Genomic DNA, 19,212 nt, shown 5'->3' with positions numbered 1-19,212 from the left:
GGTTACTTTTCTACTTCATTCTTGAATTCTTTGAATTTATTAAAACATTTAGACTTGTATTTCATCAAAAACACATAGACATATCTTTTAAAGTCATCAATAAATATGACAAAGTAGGTTTCCTTATATATGTTATGCACTATCATAGACCCACGCACATTGTTGTGAATGATCCCTAACAGTTCAGTCGCTCTTTCATTATATTTAGTGAATAGTATTTTGGCCATCTTACCCAATGGACATTATTCTCATTTATCATATGATTAGAAGTCAAATGATTGCAAGATTCTTTGTTTAAGAAGTCTTGATATACGTTTCAATCCTATATAGTCTAGCATGCAATGCCACAGATATGTAGTATTCAAATCCTTTAAATTTTAATCTTTTGTTATTTTGCATACGAAGAATTTCATTATCCAATTTTAAAATATATAAATCATTATGCAATTTAATTGTTTTATAGAGAATATTATTTAAGTTAATGGTTATAATACCTTCAATAATCGAAAATAAATATCCTTTTTTGTCTAAAACAAAAACAGAAACTAAGTTTCTAGAAACAGAAGGAACATAATAACAATTTCTTAATTCTAAAACTGGCCCAGTGGGCAACCTAAAATAATAAATTCCTACTGCTAATGCAACAACACAAGCTTCATTTCCAACACGTAGGTCAACCTCTTCTTTAGCAAACAATATACTCTTCCATAATCCCTCTATATTAGAACAAATATAAGAACCACATTTTGTGTTTACAACCCAGATCTTAATGACAAACATACTTAAAGTAAAAGCTTTAGTTATCTACTTCTTTTTGTTCTCTAAAAAGACCTTACAATATCTCCTTTAGTGACCTATCTTATCACAATAGAAGTAGACAACTTTTTCCTTCCTCACACTACTTGTTGACTGAGCAGAGGTATCAAGTTGTTTATTTGCTTTAGGCTTGGGCTTAGGCTTGGTTGTAACCTTCCCTTGCGTTTGGCCTTGATTTTTGATGTTTGGGCTTTAACCATAAGTAGATTAGTCAAAGCTACCTTTCATATTAATTGTTTAGCTTGTCTAAGCATATACAACAACTCCTCAAGGGTTTTTTCCCTTTCATTCAGATTAAAATTCATAATAAAATTAACCTACAATTTAGAGAGGGATTCTAGCACTAGGTCAATGGCAAGTTCATTATCCATGATGAAGCCTAAGCTTGCCAACTGCTCAATGTAGCTAATCATCTTAACCATATAAAGGTCAACTTATCCTCTTCCAGAAAGTTTGTAATCAAACAGTGCACTTGACACCTCATATCATCGAGTGTCATATAACTCTCAAAGGTGTGCAAGTATAGATTGCGTATCCATTTCATCATGTTGTTTTTTAAGTTCAAGTGACATGGAAGTTAACATGAGGCACTAAACTTCCACAAAGTCATCAAGATACATATTAAAAGTATCATTTTCCTTTTAGGTGGTATTGGGACTAGGCTCGAGGGGTAATGACCCCTCAAGAATATATAACCTCTTTTTCTATCGTAGAATAATCTAAAGATTTATGTACAATCAGTGAAATTGCTCCTAATAAGTCTATTTTCTATTTCGAGAATTAATCTATAAGTTGGGATTGACATAGTGATTTTGTGATCGCCAATTTACAAATAAAAGAATTAGTAATTTTATTTAATTATTAATATTCATTTTAATTACAGATTTAAAAATTAAAATACTCCCACTATTTTTCTCAAGCTAATAGCACTCACTATGGTACTTGAGAAAATCTAGTGAACTTTCTAGTGAATCAAGACCTTATTACATTAATTCTCTCATTAGCTTTGGCGAAGAAGTTCGAATTAATCACCAAAAGCTCATGATCTCAAGTCAGGTGTTACCCCAACAAATCATGTGACCTCTAATGTAACTCACAGTATCAATAGGGTAGATACTACATATCTCTTTGTATCGATAGATGCATTCCCTACTCATGCCTCTAATATACTTCACCTTCATTTTAGCGAATAAGCAAAGTGCATTAGTTAAGTCAGACCCAACATGATCATCACCTAATTTTCCATCTAGTAGAAGCGTACCTTTCACTTTAGCGAGTAAGATTTCAATGAATAGAAGCTTAATTAGGATGTCATACTAGAAGGCTCTAATTAAATTTTAAACTCAATATTTAAATTGAGAGTTTTATTATTTAGTCTCATCAAATTTTAGCCACATGTTAGGTTATATTTGCAAAATAAATCTATACATACATTCTATAATGTAAAATTAAAATATGTCAATACAAAGTTATAACTAATGTTAAGTCTCTCGAGCTAAGAAGATTTTGACTAGTTAACCTAGGTGAATCTTCATCTTCATGTCTTGACACTTGCCTTTTCATCTCTAGTTTTCAATTATTACATAGTTTTATTTCCTAGTTACAAATTTCTAAGAAAAATAAAAACAACCTAATCTAAAAAAGAAAAGGGGATAAAAGCGGAACGCATAAACCCTATTTAAGAATTGTAACCCAAAAATAAAAAATAAAGTAAAATATCCATAAAGATTCTTTGGTTGTGTACCAAACACTATGCATACATACATTCATGCATATACAAACCAATAAAAATTAAAATTTTAATTATTAGTTATCCCAAATGTCAAATTACATTTTGATCCTTGAATTTTTACAAAATTACCATTCAACCGTAAAGATCAAGAAAATGTTAGTTAGATCTCAATTCAACAAAACAAAACTAAATTGAAATTTTTAACTTTACCAAGCGTGCAAGTGAGAAGTCCAGTTGTGCTTTTAGGATTCACCAAAATTTCATAATGATGCATAGTTGGATAGAATGTTAGGGGCACAATTAGAAGACGACCAAAGTGCATAGTTGGCACCATGCTAAGGCATAGCTGAATAAACAAAAAAAGAGTTATTCGGTCTTGCACTAAGGCATAATGCCTTAAAGAATGCCACCTTACACCCACCATGAATGACTGGGACCAAGCAATGTATGGTGGTTTTTCTAGTTATTATTTTTTAGGTTTTCCAATGACAGAAAATCCAAAAAACCCTTTAGTTTTTTGTATACCTATTACTGGGGTGAAGGAATATGGCAAATAAATCATACTTGCACTGGCAACAACTCGTGAATCATGTTATCAAACTATACCCTAATAGTATTAACATCCATCTGAAAGATTTCATAGTTATAGTATGCAACTATAGTAAATAAAATCTTAATAGACTTAAGCATAGCAACTAACGAAAAGGTTTCATCATAGTCAATGTCTTATTTATGAGTAAAACCTTTAACAACCAATCATGTTTTATAGGTATCGCATTACCTTTCATATCAATTTTCTTTTTAGAAACCCTTTGCACCCTATAGGTTTTAACCTTTCAGGTACATCCACCAGAACCCATACTTGGTTCTAGTAAATAAAGTTTATTTTAGATTTTATGGCATCCAACTATTTGTCAAAATTTGGACTCAAAACAACCTCGTCGTAGTTCTTAAGTCTATCATCATTGATGACTAGTACATCACCATGCTGAGTAAAGAGAAAACCAAATCTCTTTTACTTGTAATGTACTCATGTATACCTACGTAGCTCTTGTATGCATTGAGGTTATTCCATCTGAAGTGAAGAAACTTCCTCATATGATGAACCATCTGTGATGGCATATTATCATGTCTAACATTTGTAGTGTCTCATGGTTCAAAAACTTTATCGAGTTTCACCTTTATCCTACTGGTTCCCTTGAGAATAAATTCTTTCTCAAAGAACATGTCAGTCTAAGCAACAAAGAATTTTTACGTCTCCAAGTGGTAGAAGCAGTATCTTTTAGTAACCTTTAGGAACCCCCACAAAGATACACTTTTTAGATTTAACGCTCAGTTTGTTTGAAGTCAATTTCTCGACACAAGTTTCATAACCCCAAATTCTTAAATAATCTAAATTGGGCTTTTGCCTAGTCCATGACTTATATAGAGTTTTATCTACAAGTTTAGATGGGACACAGTTCAGTGTGTAAGCAATAGTTTTTAGGGCATAACCCTAGAAAGACATAATAAGTAGATTAATAAAACTCATTATGGTCTTAACTATTTCTATCAAAATCCTATTCCTCTGCTCAGATACATGATCATGTTGTGTGTATCAAGAAGAGTGAATTGAGATACTATCTTATTTTTCTTCAGCTATTCTTTAAATTTAACACTCAGATATTCACCTTTTCAATCATTTTAGAGGACTTTATTTATTTCCCCAGTTTTTTTTTTTTTTTTTTGTTCTTGAATTCTTTGAATTTATCAAAGTGTTCAGACTTATATTTTATCAACTAACTTGAAGTTCTACTATCACTTGAACTTGTACACTAATTTGTCTGGGATTTTGTCTAATACAATAATTATACATGATTTTCATCCACAATGATTAGAATACAAGTTTAAAGTGTTACAATGCCTCTCAAAGGCTGGTTACACAAATTTAGTACAAGGGTTCTCTAAAAAATTTAAGGTTAGGCTTAGTGAGAGAAAGAAGAGTGGTTAAGCTTAAAGAAGAATGAGCTTAAGATTGATACAATATATTGTCTAACCTTGAATTTTCAATTTGAAATGAGCTCCTTTTATAATTGAAATGTATTGGAAAACTTGAAATAACCATTAGGTTGACAAATGCATCCGTTGACATTTGAAAATGATAAATTTCTCTTGAAAAGCATAGGTGAACAAGCATCACTCTTTTAGTGAATGGGCATCCCTGACTCAAAAAATCTACTATTCAAAATAAGTCAACCCTAGTCAAACCTCCAACAATCAACTTCTCTTATCTTGCCACACATTAGACTGAGCATTGTTTTTCTTGTGAATAAGCATCACTCTCTTTGTAACTCAAATTCTTCCAAAATTTCATAACTATGAATGTTGAACACGAATGGACCACTAACAGAGACTTGGCTTGTCAACGAGCATCACTCTTATTTGAATTAGTGTCCATCAATTCTTTAAATTGAAACTTGTTGGCTTTTACAGTGAAATATATTTTTGCAGTATGATTTAAAACATTTTCAATACTAGAATCATGAACTACAACTAAGTAACAAGAACCTAAGAATGACAAAGCCAAAGGGGTTATAAACTGACTAGTGAATAGAACAAAATAAAATGTAATAATCTAACTTGCCCATGTTGCATTATTTCTTCTATTTTATTCAATGTGAGAAAAATTGATATTGGGGAAAACTTCCAACTCATTTGTATTTCAATATTGTCAAAAAGTATATACAGCTAAGATACACGCTAATGAGGAAGAAAAATATATAATGAAATAATTAAACAGCTAAACAAAGGTCTTATAGTATGTACAAGGCAACTAGAATATTTTACTCCATCAATCCATATTAACTAGAATATTTGATCATATCAATTAGAATATTTGACCACATTAACTTAATATGTCAACCATATATTCTCAATACTCCTCCCTAAGTTGGAACAAAAAGATCTGGAATGCCCAACTTGTCAAGAAGATAAAGAAAAGCAGTTTTTTCCTAAAACTTTGGTGAGAAGATTAACTACTTGATGAGAAAACAAAAAGTAAGTAATGCATATTTCCTTGGTGAACAATCGATCTCAAATGAAATGGCAGTCAATCTTTATATGTTTAGCACATTCATGATAAACTAGGTTTGCAACAATGTGAAGAACAACCTAATTATTACATATTAAAAATATTGGACTAGAGAACTAGACTTGTAAATCTATAAACAAGGACCGAAGCCATAACAATTCACTAGTAGCATTAGTCATTGCACAATATTCAACTTTTGTAAAAGAATGAGATATTGTGGATTGTTTCTTAGACTATATCCAAGGAAAATGATATAACATGTAGTAGACCTATGCGCCTTTCAACAATTAGCCCAATCAAAGTCGTTATAAGTAGTTCGTTAAAGAAAAACTAGATAAGGACAAAAAGATTCCTTGACTTGGTACTCATTTCAAGTACCTTAAAATAGATGTGCAACATGTAAGTATGGTGTCGCACTATAGGTATGCCCAAGGGTATTTTGGTCTTTTGGATTTGTGTGTAATTAATTATGTTGAAATATTCAAGCATGTTGAAAATCATGATGCATGGTTGTATAGGGTGGACACATGCCTATATGTGCGATGGCAAAAGGTAAAATGGTCCTTTTCTAAGTGATCTCCGTAATTTGGCTATGTACAGTGGAAAGGATGCATGACTATGTATGAACAGTACATGTCCGTCCATAATCAACATGTTTGAATTTTTGGATAAGAAGTAGTTTCGTAAGGATTTTGAAAACTTCCATTTTCATGTAACAACATACATAACAGTATATAAATAATAAACACCCATGTATCGCTTATTATAGTGAAAATAAAAACGAATTCAGATGTGTTTTGGCTCATATTTACACATGTTTTCAGAAAATTAAGCGTTGTGAAGGTAAGACAAAAGGAAGTCATAGCCAAGGGACAATCGTTAAAGGTTCGTTAAGGGAAGGTAGCACAAGCCCCAATTGTATTCTAATATTGATATTCTAAAATTCTTTAGGATTGTTGAATGGATTATATATGTGTTGATTTTGTATTGGTTGGGTGATCATATGGCTTAGAGTATCATCTATATATGTTTTGCATGATAAGTAAGTTGTTATTAAATTCTTGATTGTCGAGGATTTGAGCTATGATTGGATGTTATTTGATGAATAAGGGTCTCTTAATAATTAAGGGATGGTCAAATAATATTATCATGAAATTTGGATATGTGATTATAGCGAATTATGTATAAATTGTTATTGTTATGTTAGTCGTGTTGGAAATGCATGTTTGGTATCATTATCTATGAACTTTAGGGATACTTTTGGTGTATATTTGGTTAACATTACATTGTTGGCTTTATGAATGATTGGGAAGTAAGGTTTAGAGTGTTTGGGTTGCAAATTAAAAGGAATCAATTTTTTGGGAAAACTGTAAGACATACATGTGCATTTATTGACACACGGTAGTGTGGAATTGGAAAAAAATGTCCTTGTGGGTAACATATACAAAGGCATGTGATAAGAAAGAACACCTCGATGTGCATGAGACACACCACTATGTACTTTTGAGGAAAATAAACTTTAGGAATTTAAAAGATAGGAATTTTATAGTTGTCTATTGAAATAACTATTTTACACTAAAAGGAAATAATTAGGAGAAAAACAAGATAAAAAGGCCTTAACAAAGGTTATTGATAATAAAAAACATTATGGGAGGCCCTAACAAAGGCTATTGAATTGCTCGATGGAAACAAAATTACTAGAGATCTAATGTTACTGAATGAGACAATAACCCTAAAAGGCAAAGATATGATAGTTGAACTGATTATGTTTGACATATTTGATTTTAATACGATCTTGTATATGGATTTCTTGAGTTGGTATGGAGCTGAGATCGCTTACTAGAAGAAAAAAGTCAGATTCCACAAAAACGATGGTGAAGAGTTCATATTTAGTAAGGGTCGTATACTAAGTTTGATGATCAACAACATTAAAGCAAGAAAATTGCTAAGTAAAGGTTGTACAGGTTATTTGGCACATGTTATAGGTAAGGATGTTGGTTCAATCCAGAGTTTACAATTCATTTTTATTGTGTATGAATTTTAGGATATGTTTCTTTACAAGCTACTAGGGTTGGCACAACAGAGTGAGGTAAAGTTCGATATTGAGTTTATGGATATTGTCTATCTTTAAAGCCTCAAATGAAATAACCCTAATTGAGCTTCAAGAATTGAAAAAACAGTTACAAAAGCTTTTAGATAATGGTTTTATTAGGCTAAGTCATTCATCGTAAGGCGCACTGATCTATTTGGTACAAAAGAATGATGGGTTGATACGTATGTGTATTGATTACAAGGAACTAAATAAAGTGACTATCAAAAATAAATATCTATTGCCATGAATTGATGATTTGTTTAATTAGCTGAAGGGTGTTTTTATATTTTCAAAGATTGACTTAAGATTAGGGCATCATCAAGTTTAGGTAGCTAAGAGAGATATTCTGAAAACTACATTTTAGACCAGATATAGGCATTATGAATTCGTGGTGATATCTTTGCACCTGCAGTCTTTATGTATTAATGAATAAGGTATTCTGAGATTGTATTAATAGATTCATTGTAGTGTCTATTGATGATATCTTGTGTACTTCAAGACTCGTGAGAATCACAAGCAACATCTAAGGTTTATGTTGCAAAGACTACGTGGGTAGTAATTGTATGCTAACTCTTCCAAGTGTGAGTTCTGGTTAGATAGAGTGCCATTCCTAGGTCATGTGGTGTCAATTGATAGTATCTTGATAGACTCTAGTAAGGTCAAGGTTGTACTTGATTAGCAAATACCTAAGGCAAACAAAGAAGTTTAGAGTTTCTAAGGTTTGGCTAAATATTACAGATAATTTATGAAGGGTTTTACCAGGTTGGCTAAACCGTTGACAGAGTTAACGAGAAATACTATTCCCTTCAGATGATTTGATGCATCTAAAATGAGTTTTTAGGAATTGAAACAGAGGTCAACTTCTGCACTAGTTTTGACGTTGCCAATCAGAGTAAGAAGTATGATTTGTACATAAATGTCTTTCATCAAGGTTTGGAAGTTATGTTGATGCAAAAAGGAAAAGTGATTGTATATACTTCTCAACAACTCAAGGATTTCTAGATTTTATATCATACTCATGATTTGGAGCTTACCACAGTTATGTTTGCTCTGAAAATATAGTGGCATTATTTATAAGGTGTGAAGTGTAATTTGTACACAGACCGCAAAAGCATGAAATATTTATTCACCAAGAATGAGTTTAATATGAGGCAACGGAGATGGTTAAAGCTAGTTAAGAATTATCACTATGACTTCAGATACCACATAGGAAAGGCTAATATAATGGTTGACGCCCTAGGTAGAAAAGTTGTCTTATCTCATATCATTATTTGTAGAGAGTTACAACAGGACTTAGTGAGGGAGCAAATTGAGATGGTTACGAGATTAATGCTTGGTTTTCAAATTTAGTCAAACCTTTTTTATGAGATTTAGACAATACAGTTGTTAAATGAGTGGTATGTTCAAATAAGGAAGAGGGTTACTGAGGGTTAATGATATACTAAGGTTTTATGATAGAATTTGCATTCCTAGTAATGATGATTTAAAGAGTAAGATCCTAACGAATGCATATTGTTCCTTTTACACCACCCACCCTGAGAGTGTAAAACCATATCAGAACCTGAAAAGGATATTTTGGTGGTCTAGCATGAAAAACGATGTTGCCAATTTTGTTGCTAAATGTTTGGTGTGTCAGCACATTAAGGCTGAACATTAGAAACCATTAGAATTATTACAGCCTCTAAGTATTTTTAAGTGAAAATGAAAGCACATCTCTAAAGACTTTGTGGTTGGACTATCGAGGGTTACACGTGGATTCCATGCATTATGAGTAATTATGGACCAATTAATTAAGTCAAATCATTTCATTCCAATCAAAGATAATACGAGTTATGATTAATTAGGGCAGATCTACGTTAAAGAGATAGTGAGACTCTATAAGGTGCCTCGAATTTTGTGTCAAATAAAGACATACGATTTATTGCACTATTTTGGTAGAGTTTGTAAAGATCAATGGGTACCAGATTAGCTTTCAGCACTACTTATCAACCTCAAACGATCAATGCTACTACTCAATCCAAACAAAAATTGATGTGTCTTTTCTATGTCTCAACGTTGTTGATGATCTTTTATGACATGATTGGTATAAGTTAGCATAAGGTCATAAATCTACAATTCTTCCCACAAGGTTTTAAATTTGGTAAAATATTAAGTTAGTGACTTCTCATCTCCTTAGACCAAATTCGAGAATTCCTTTCCAATTTTGTATAAACAAAAGGCATTACTTTGTTGTATCCTTTACAAAGCTCATTCCATATATCGCAAGTAATCTTTGTGCATATAACACTATCTTGGATTTCTTTTCCTAAAGAATTTATAAGCCACGTCTTCACCATCGCATCATTTTCTTTCCTTCGCTAAAAATTTGTCCCAATATTGTTTGGTTAAAGCAAACTTCCATCAATGAAGTTGCCCTTGCAACTCTTCCATGCAGCAAAATTGTCACCGTTGTAAGAAGTCAGTACAAAGATTAGGCTTGGATAATCTAAATGATAAAAAAGATATGGGGAATCATCTATCTCATTTTTCATGTTTGTTGGCTAAAAACAATGGCTTCTAGTTTGCATTTTATATGGAGTGGCATTATGATACCATGAGAAAAATTGATATTGGATCAAACTAAAAGAATGTGAAGAAAATGATGATGCAAAATGACATGCATGTAAAGAATAATCAAGAATCAATGCATAAATGAAGCAAACAAGGAAAGTGTTAAGATTTTACCTACTCCTAACTTATTTCTTTGATAGAGATGATGGAGATAAGCTTTTAAAGTGTAAAGCCTCCAAAGGGTGCACCAACCAAGCCAAAAAGCACAAATGTCATAAGATAGAGAGAAAGAGAGATTTTTGTGCTTAGTAAGAGAAAAATTTAATTGAAATGAACTAGTTGTATTTAAAATAAAAACTAAATGCCCATTTATATAGTGGTGGGTTAGTTAACAAATATATATTTGTTAATTGGTCCTTGTAAATTCTTAATTTAAATTGTGACTATGCATGTATATCAAACGTATACTTTAGTTATCCTAATTCTTTCACACTTACATCTTAACTCTTAAAATGTTACTTTTGCACACATATAACACTTTATATTATTTTACTTTTATTATTGTTCAAAATGTAGTAGTCAACCCCGGATAATTAATCTTTACTCTGAAAATATTTGGTTATTAGTGTGACCCTTTAGGTCTATCATAGCATAGTTATGAGCCCATTTTTGGACGATCCAAATATGCATTCAGAAACTCAATAACTATGATAAACATCTAGCAATATGTCATAGCCCTTAAACTATAATGAAGAAACACTTTATCAAACCTAATTTCCAAATCGTACATTTCGTGTAGGTAAGATCATTTTGTTGTCTAATCCTAGTCGATTTCAAGCACATGGTACATCAAAACCTTAATTTTGATTCTTTATGAATTGCTGATCAATATATTCGAAACACGTCATCACTAACACCCTTCTATGACTTATATTATTCTCTGGCCAAAGATTTTGATTTTTAATATTTATCGATATTCATTTAGGAACTCAAAACCGAGTTAAATTAATAGATATCCTGAATCCAATATTTTTGAATCAGTGGATCCTATCTTGATCACATTCATCTCCGCATACAAAAAACGCATGACCAACAGGGCCTTTTATAAGGAATATGACCGTATTTATACACCATATGACTCATACGCATCTATATTAGATTCGACCATGATATCTTAAGTGAAAGGATTATTTTCTACACTAGTACAATCATATGATGAGTAATTAACTATGGTATAATGACCATGTGACTTCTAGCTATTGGTCATGTTTGAAAAATGGTTCACAAACTGTTAATCCACATTAATGTCCTAATGACATGACCTTCATCGTTACCCACACTAATATCATCTCATGATAGAAGGCATTCAGTATGTCTACTATGTGATATTATTGCCTAATTTATATCACGTCTATAAGGAACAATTTGATAATTCAATTTTATTTGTTAAACAAATTATTTGAACAGTCACATACATGTTTTATATAAATGCAAGTAAATGAAGTAGTTTATGTATATGAACAAAAAAACTTTTTTTTTTATTAATAAATGATTACATATATATATAAGATAAAAATGTCATGAAACCAACATCATAAATGGTTTCAAGGGCATACACTAATAAAACTCTCACTTACATTAGAGTCATTCATTGTTGTATCTCATTCCCATCTTCTAAAGATGATGGTCTAACTGCTTCAATGTTATTGTTTTAGTCTGTGGTTCGGAAACTTTCTTTTCTAACAATGTCTTATGTATCAATATCTCTCCAGTTCTAACGAATTCTCTCAAAATATGATATTTTTGTTGAATATGTTAATACTTCTAATGCATTTTTGGTTCCTTTGCCTATGTAATAACACCAGTATTATCACAGAATATGGTTATCGAATAATCCATGTTTGGAATCACACCAAGTTTGGATATGAACTTACACATCTACACAGTCTTTTTAGTTGCTTCTAACACAACAATATATTCAATCTCTATAGTGGAGTCTGCTATGGTTGATTATTTGGAATTCTTCCAACTGACCGCACCCTCATTACATATGAAAATGAACCTTGAAGTAGACTTTTTATTATCAATGTCCAACTAGAAATCAGAACCTAATTATCCCTGAATATTTAACTCTAAATATTCATAACTTAGAATTAGATTCTTAGTTCGTCTCAAGTACATAAGGATTAATTTTACAGTCAACTAATGTTTTTTTTTCCTAGATTAGCCTGAAATCTACTCATAACACTATGTTATATCAAGGCTTATACATAGCATTGTATACATGAGTCCACCTACAGCCAAAGCATAAGGCACATTACATATCTATTGTTGTTCTCATTGGTCTTTAGACCTATATCTTTATAAAAATGTATACAATGAGTGGAGGGCAAAAGCCCTTTTTTTGAGTTTTCCATGCTAAACCACTTTAGCAATTTTTCTATGTACAATTTCTAGAATAATCTAATTATCATTTTAATTTTATCTCTATAGATATGAATTACAAGGATATGTATAGCATCTCTTAAATCTTTCATTGAGAAGGTTTTAAATAATTAGATCTTAACCTTATTCATCATTATCCATCAAATATATGAGAAATGTAATGGCATGATCCTTAACTCATTTGTAGACATAGGTTTCATTTGGATTCTTTACAAAACCAAACAATTTGATTATTTCATCGAATCAAATGCTCTAACTCCTTGAAGCTTGTTTTAATCTATAAGTGGATCGATATAACTTACATACCTTATGTCTTTCAGCAATAGATACAAAACCTATAGGTTGTTTCATATATATGTTTTCCTCAATGAATCCACTGAGAAATGTTGTCTTAACATCCATTTATCAAATTTCATAGTCATAGGATGCAACAATGGCTATCATTATCTGGATGGATTTAACATAACTAAAGGTTTCCTCATAATCCAACCTTTGCTTATGAATGTAACCTTTTGCTATGAGTCGAGCTTTGTAGATCTTTACCTATCCATTCTTGTCAATCTTTCTCTTAAAAACCTACTTATAGCTTATAGGAACAATTCTTTCCTATGGATAAATAATTGTCCATTCTTGATTAGCATGCATGGATTCTATTTCAGAATTCATAACTTCTAGCTATTTACTTGAATCAATATTTCAAACTTTTCTTTTAGCTCTATTTCAAATTCTTTTCCGATAAGTGTGCATTTCTACTGATCAAAATTGTTTGATTAGTTAGGAAGTAAAAATAATATCTTAAAAAATCTTTAGGACATCCTATGAACCAACCTTTTTAGACTTGACATTTAGCTTATTAGTTTTAATTAATTTAATATAAGTTGGACATCCCCAAATTTTAAGATAATTAATACTGGGAGGCTTGTCATACCACATATTATATGGTGTTTTCTGAACGGATTTGGATGGTGCTCTATTCAAAATATGCTCAGCAAAAAGTAATAGATATCTTTATAATGACATCAGTAGATCCGTAAAACTTACCATGGATCGTACCATATCCAATAGGGTACAATTCCTTTTTTTTGATACACCATTGTGTTATGATGTATATGAATGAGTATTTGAGATATGATTCCATTTTCCTTCAGATAGTTTGAAATTTTCATACTCAACTAAACAATTTCCAAAATGAATCAAACATTCATTTCTATTAAACTGTACATAATAGCCATTTTTACATAGAATAGATTTAGAAATTATATTTCTAGTAGTTTTGGCAAACTATAGACTCTATACAATCTCAAAATATGTCTAGATAGAAGTGTCAGAGAACAGTTTCCTATGGGTTTAGCTACAACTCTTGCACCATTAGCCATCTTTAAAACAGCTTCATTATTGGACAACACATAATTATTTTATAGGTCCTACAATGATACACATATATGAGATGTAGTTTCTGAATCTAATATCCAAAATTGATCATTTGAATTAACATTTAACTCTAATTCTATAATAAATGAAGGAAATATACTTGTTTTTTTTTTTCGTTCAAGCTCTTAAGGTAAAGAGAACAATTCCTCTTCTAGTATCAGTCCCTTCTGCAGTGAAAACACTATCCCATGGCTTTGGCCTTTTCTGTATTGGATTCAAACTTTTTGAAATTTTTTTTCTTTGGTCCAACTTATAGACCCTTTCGAGGTTATTTTTGCTTCTTTTTCGTCGCATTTGTAGAAGTAGTGTTAACCTCTCTATGCCTTTTCTCTTGTTTGTAGAACTCTTAAATCTCATTTAGAAGCCTTGGAAGAGTGTGTTTGATTCTATTAAATTTGTAGTTCGTTATAAATAATTTATAACTGTTTGAGAGAGATTAGAAAATCAAATTCACTTTGACTCTATGGGGAATGAAAACTCCATAGACATTAAGTTGCTTTAGGATATTTATCATCTTTATGATATGGTAATTTGAAGGCCTACATTCCCTTAGTCTCACTCTAAAAAGTGTCACACACAAATCGTATTCGACCACTTGTGAATTTTGGCCAAACAACTCTTGTAAGGTTATGAGTATATCGTATGCATTTTGCATGTTTTCATGCTTTGTTTGTAATTTTTTGTTCACTGAAGCTAACATGTAGCTTCGAGCACCCATATTGTCTTCTTGCTGGGTCTTGGAAACTCCCTTTTCTTAATCCATGGCATCTGGATCCAAATCAATCAAAATGGGCACTTCCAATACATATCTAGTCTTTTAGAAACTAAGAACAATTTTCAAGTTTCTAAGTGAGTTCTTGAAGTTTGGTCTAGTTAATACATTATTATCTAGAATATGTAACAACACATTATTGGCCATTTTCTCAATTTATCACAATTAATTAGAGAATACTACAAAGAAAAAAATAGTTTTATTAGTATCTAGTATAAATTTAAACCTTTTAATGCATACTCTCATTAGCTCTTATTATTTTATTCGAATCCTGCACTCCCTTAGACAAGATCTGAAAATTTTTTGTTAGATTAAATTTATAATAAAAAATCGAATTCTTATTAAATTTAATTAATCTCACATAATATAAATTTTGGTTAACTAAGTTCAGCAAGTAGGAAACTATTTCCATTTATATCTCTATATAAATCTTGATTAGTTTTTCATATCCTTCACTCTAAATACCTCACATAATATAAATTTCGGTACTCTCAACTAGTTAAATCCAAACCATAATATTTTATTAAAATAACATTTTCATCATATCCTCACATGATAGAAATCTTTGTTAAAATTAAAATACCTATCCAAGAACAACATAAACTTAATTCTAAGACATAAATTTCATATACCCTAGATAATAAAAATTTTGGGATATTAAAATTTATGTTATAGAATTTAATTATCTCATAATGGGAGGCACAGATTTAATAATTTTATTTAGGAAGATTTTAGGTTTAGCGTAAGATTAATTAAGTCTAATTTCAATATGACATACATACATCTCGGATATTTAAAATAAAACATAGTGGGATGATCATGGAGTTTTTGAAAATATATCCTAATGACAAACTATTCACCTAAGTCTATATCTTCGATTGGATCACCATTCAGATTACCTTTAGATCCTTATCCAACCGCTCTGATTTCATCTAAAACTTAGGCATGCAGCTGAATAAAGTAAAAATAAATGGAAAGTTATTTATTACAAATCTCTTAATAAAATAATATTAATTCCAAATATTTAAATTTGAAAAATCACAAATCACAATTTAAATGAAAAGGTATATACAACATTTTACATTCCTAATTCAATTATATGAATATATTTCTTATCATGTCAATTTTAAATCAAACATTTAAATTGCACCATAATTACATAAGAATACAAACAACATTTTACATGTCTGTCTTATATTATATGAATATATTAATCTCATGTCAACTTAAAAGCATATCTCATACTTAATCACAATTAAATGTTAATTGACATATATGTATAATTTATCATTTAATCACATTAAATTAAATCATACATTAAACCTTCATGGCACATACATATTACACCATTCAACATGTCATGTAAAACCCTTTTTACCATACATCACATTTTTAATTTATATGCAATTACATTAATTCTATTCAACTTAATTTTCACCCAAAATTGCTTTAATCACCAATAAACTGACATTTAGCATGTTTGAACTAAAATTTAAAAATTCAGAATTTTTATATGAACATTTCAATACATATATGCACATATATTAACATATCTTCATACATTAATCATCTCCATACATATACCATACATGCATGCACTTAATTCATATATTTCATGTACAATACATAAAGATAACATAAAAATCACAATGTATATCAAAATATACATCATGGCCGAGACATGCGTCCATGTTCCAAGATTAAAAATCTTAATTCACAAGCCAAAAAGCACATGCATGTCACATTCAAGTACATATATATGCATCTCATGAACACTTCATCATATACATGCATTAAATCATATATTCTTCATCTTAAATCATTAGAACATACAAAATAGAAATAAAAACCTAGCAAACAAGTCAACACCAAGAGGTACATTACCAAGATATGCTTGAAACATGATTTTCACGGCAAATCAACAACATGTGTGTGCACATATGTCATCTATACATACTTTTATGCACAAATAACATATATTTAGCTCAAAATAAACATGTAAAAAGTCAAAATGGCATTGATACCATTTAAAAGAATGTGAAGAAAAGGATGATACAAAATGACATGTATGTAAGGAATAATTAAGAATCAATGCATAAATGAAGCATGCAAAGAAAGTGTTAGGATTTTCCTACTCCTACCTTCTTTCTTTGATGGACATGATGAAGATGAACTTCTCAAGTGTGAAGCCTCTAAAGGGATGCACCAACTAAGCTAAAAAGCACAAATATTGTGAGGTAGAAAAAAGGGAGAGGTTTTATTGCTTAGCGAGAGAAAAATTTAGTTGAATGAACTAATTGTATTTAAAACAAACTAAATGTCTATTTATATAGTGGTGGGTTAGTTAACAAATATGTATTTGTTATTTGGTCTTTGTAAATTCTTAATTTAAACTATGGTCATGTATACATATCAAATATATATTTTAACCACTGTAATTTTTTCTCACTTCTATTTTAACTCTTAAAATGTTGCTTTTACACTCATATAATACTTTATATAATTTCACTTTCATTACTCTTCAAAAGGTGTTAGCCAACCCAAACAATTAATCTTTATTCTCAAAATATTTGGTTTATTAGTGTGACTTTTTAAGTTCACCGTGGTGTAGTCGTGAACCTTTTTTCAGATAATACGAAAATACCTTTGAAAACTCAACAACTATGGTAAACATCTAAGAATGTGTCATAGCTCCTAAACCATAATAAAGAAACACTCAATTTAACCTAATCTTCAATCGTACATTCCGTATAAATAAGATCATTTTGTTATCCAATCTTGATCAATTTCGGACTCATGGTATAACAAAACCTTAATTTTGATTATCTATAAATTATCAATCGATATATTTGAAACACGTCATTACGAACACCCTTCATATGAGTTATATTATACTCTGGCTAAAGATTTTGGTGTTCAATATTTATCGACAATCGTTCAAGAACTTGGAACTAGATCAAATCAACAAATATCATCAATCCAATATATTCGAGTCAACGAATCCCATCTTGATTTTCATTCATGTTTGCAAACAAGCAATGCTTGACCAACATGGCTTTCATACAAAAATGATTAGTCTCATATTTATATACCATATGAACCTAACACATCCATATCAAATCCGATTATGATTTATCAAGTTAAAAGATTACTTTATACACTAATATAATTATATGATAAATCATTAATTACGATATAATGCTCATGACTTATCGCTATTGATCACGTTTGAAAAACAATTTAGCAACGGTTAATCCACACTAATGCATTAATGACATAACCTTCATCGTCACCTACACTAACATCATCTTGTAATATTCAACAGAAACATTCAATATGTTTACTATATGATATTATTGCCCGATTTTTATTACATTTGTAAAGAACAATTTGATAATTCAATTTTATTTGTTAAACAAAGTATTTGAATAGTTCATACCTATACTTTATATAAATGCAAGTAAAGAAAGCATTTTACATATACAAATAGAAGAACTTTTTTTTTTGTTAATAAATGATTACATGTATATACAAGATAAAAATGCACTGAAACCAACAACACAAATGGTTTCTAGTGCATATACTAACAAATACTTCCAACTCATTTGTATTTTAATATTATCTAAGAATATACATGATCAAGATACATGTTAATAAGAAAGAAAAAATATACAATGAAATAGTTAGACAACTTAACAAGGGTTCTATAGTATGTACAAGGTAACAAAGTATTTGATTGCATCAATCCATATAAACTATAATATTTGACTACATCAATCCATATACACTCATATCAATTAAAATATTTGATCATATCAAATCAATATGTCAACCATATATTCTCTACTGGATGACTAAATGCATCACAATAATTCAAACAGGCAATTATTTTATTCGTTGAAAGAAAATTTCTGGCTAGAAGAAACGTATTTCAGTTGGTCCAATGGATAACTCGGTGTCTATTTTTGAACTCTGAGAGCTTTGGCTGTTATGGGTTGCACCTTTCTGTTGAGCCAATGTCTGCCATGGCTTCGCACGAAACTAAAATAAGAAGTGTATTGTGTGATTCATGTCCCTTTTGGGAAAAAAATACAAGTTTGATTTTTGCTTAAAGGGGATAAATGAAGAGTTCAAATTTTCACCTTTAAACTTAACCTTTCATTCTCTTCCAGGAATAGTTTCTCCTGTATATCAAACAAAGCAAAAAGTGTATGAAGACATCCAAATCCTTATTAAGAGTGTTATAAAATTTCTTAATGTCAGTTAACATTAATTATAAAATTGGTTTAACAAAATCGGATAAT

At 30.4% G+C, this 19,212-nt stretch overlaps 1 protein-coding gene across 9 annotated transcripts in view; it reads right to left on the bottom strand.

Annotated features, from left to right (window-relative positions):
- Positions 1–19,212, bottom strand: part of LOC123225561 (MADS-box protein SOC1-like) — a 55,861-nt gene that overhangs the window by 27,416 nt on the left and 9,233 nt on the right. For 5 of the 9 annotated variants that reach the window (XM_044649593.1, XM_044649599.1, XM_044649598.1 and 2 more), the window contains 2 exons: positions 19,051–19,092; positions 18,621–18,949 (listed from right to left, as the gene is read on the bottom strand). The exons of 2 other annotated variants lie outside the window; for them this stretch is intronic. In XM_044649593.1, coding sequence (XP_044505528.1) covers positions 18,824–18,949; positions 19,051–19,092 — 168 coding nt within the window. In that variant the 3' untranslated portion in view covers positions 18,621–18,823. Of the gene's footprint in view, positions 1–18,620; positions 18,950–19,050; positions 19,093–19,212 lie in introns of those variants that run through there. 2 more of the 9 variants (XM_044649594.1, XM_044649595.1) reach the window with 2 other exon arrangements.

Source organism: Mangifera indica, chromosome 9, assembly GCF_011075055.1.
Source record: "Mangifera indica cultivar Alphonso chromosome 9, CATAS_Mindica_2.1, whole genome shotgun sequence".
Taxonomy (NCBI): Eukaryota; Viridiplantae; Streptophyta; class Magnoliopsida; order Sapindales; family Anacardiaceae; genus Mangifera; species Mangifera indica.
Note: the sequence above shows the minus strand (reverse complement) of the source record. Positions and strands in the feature narration are given on the sequence as shown.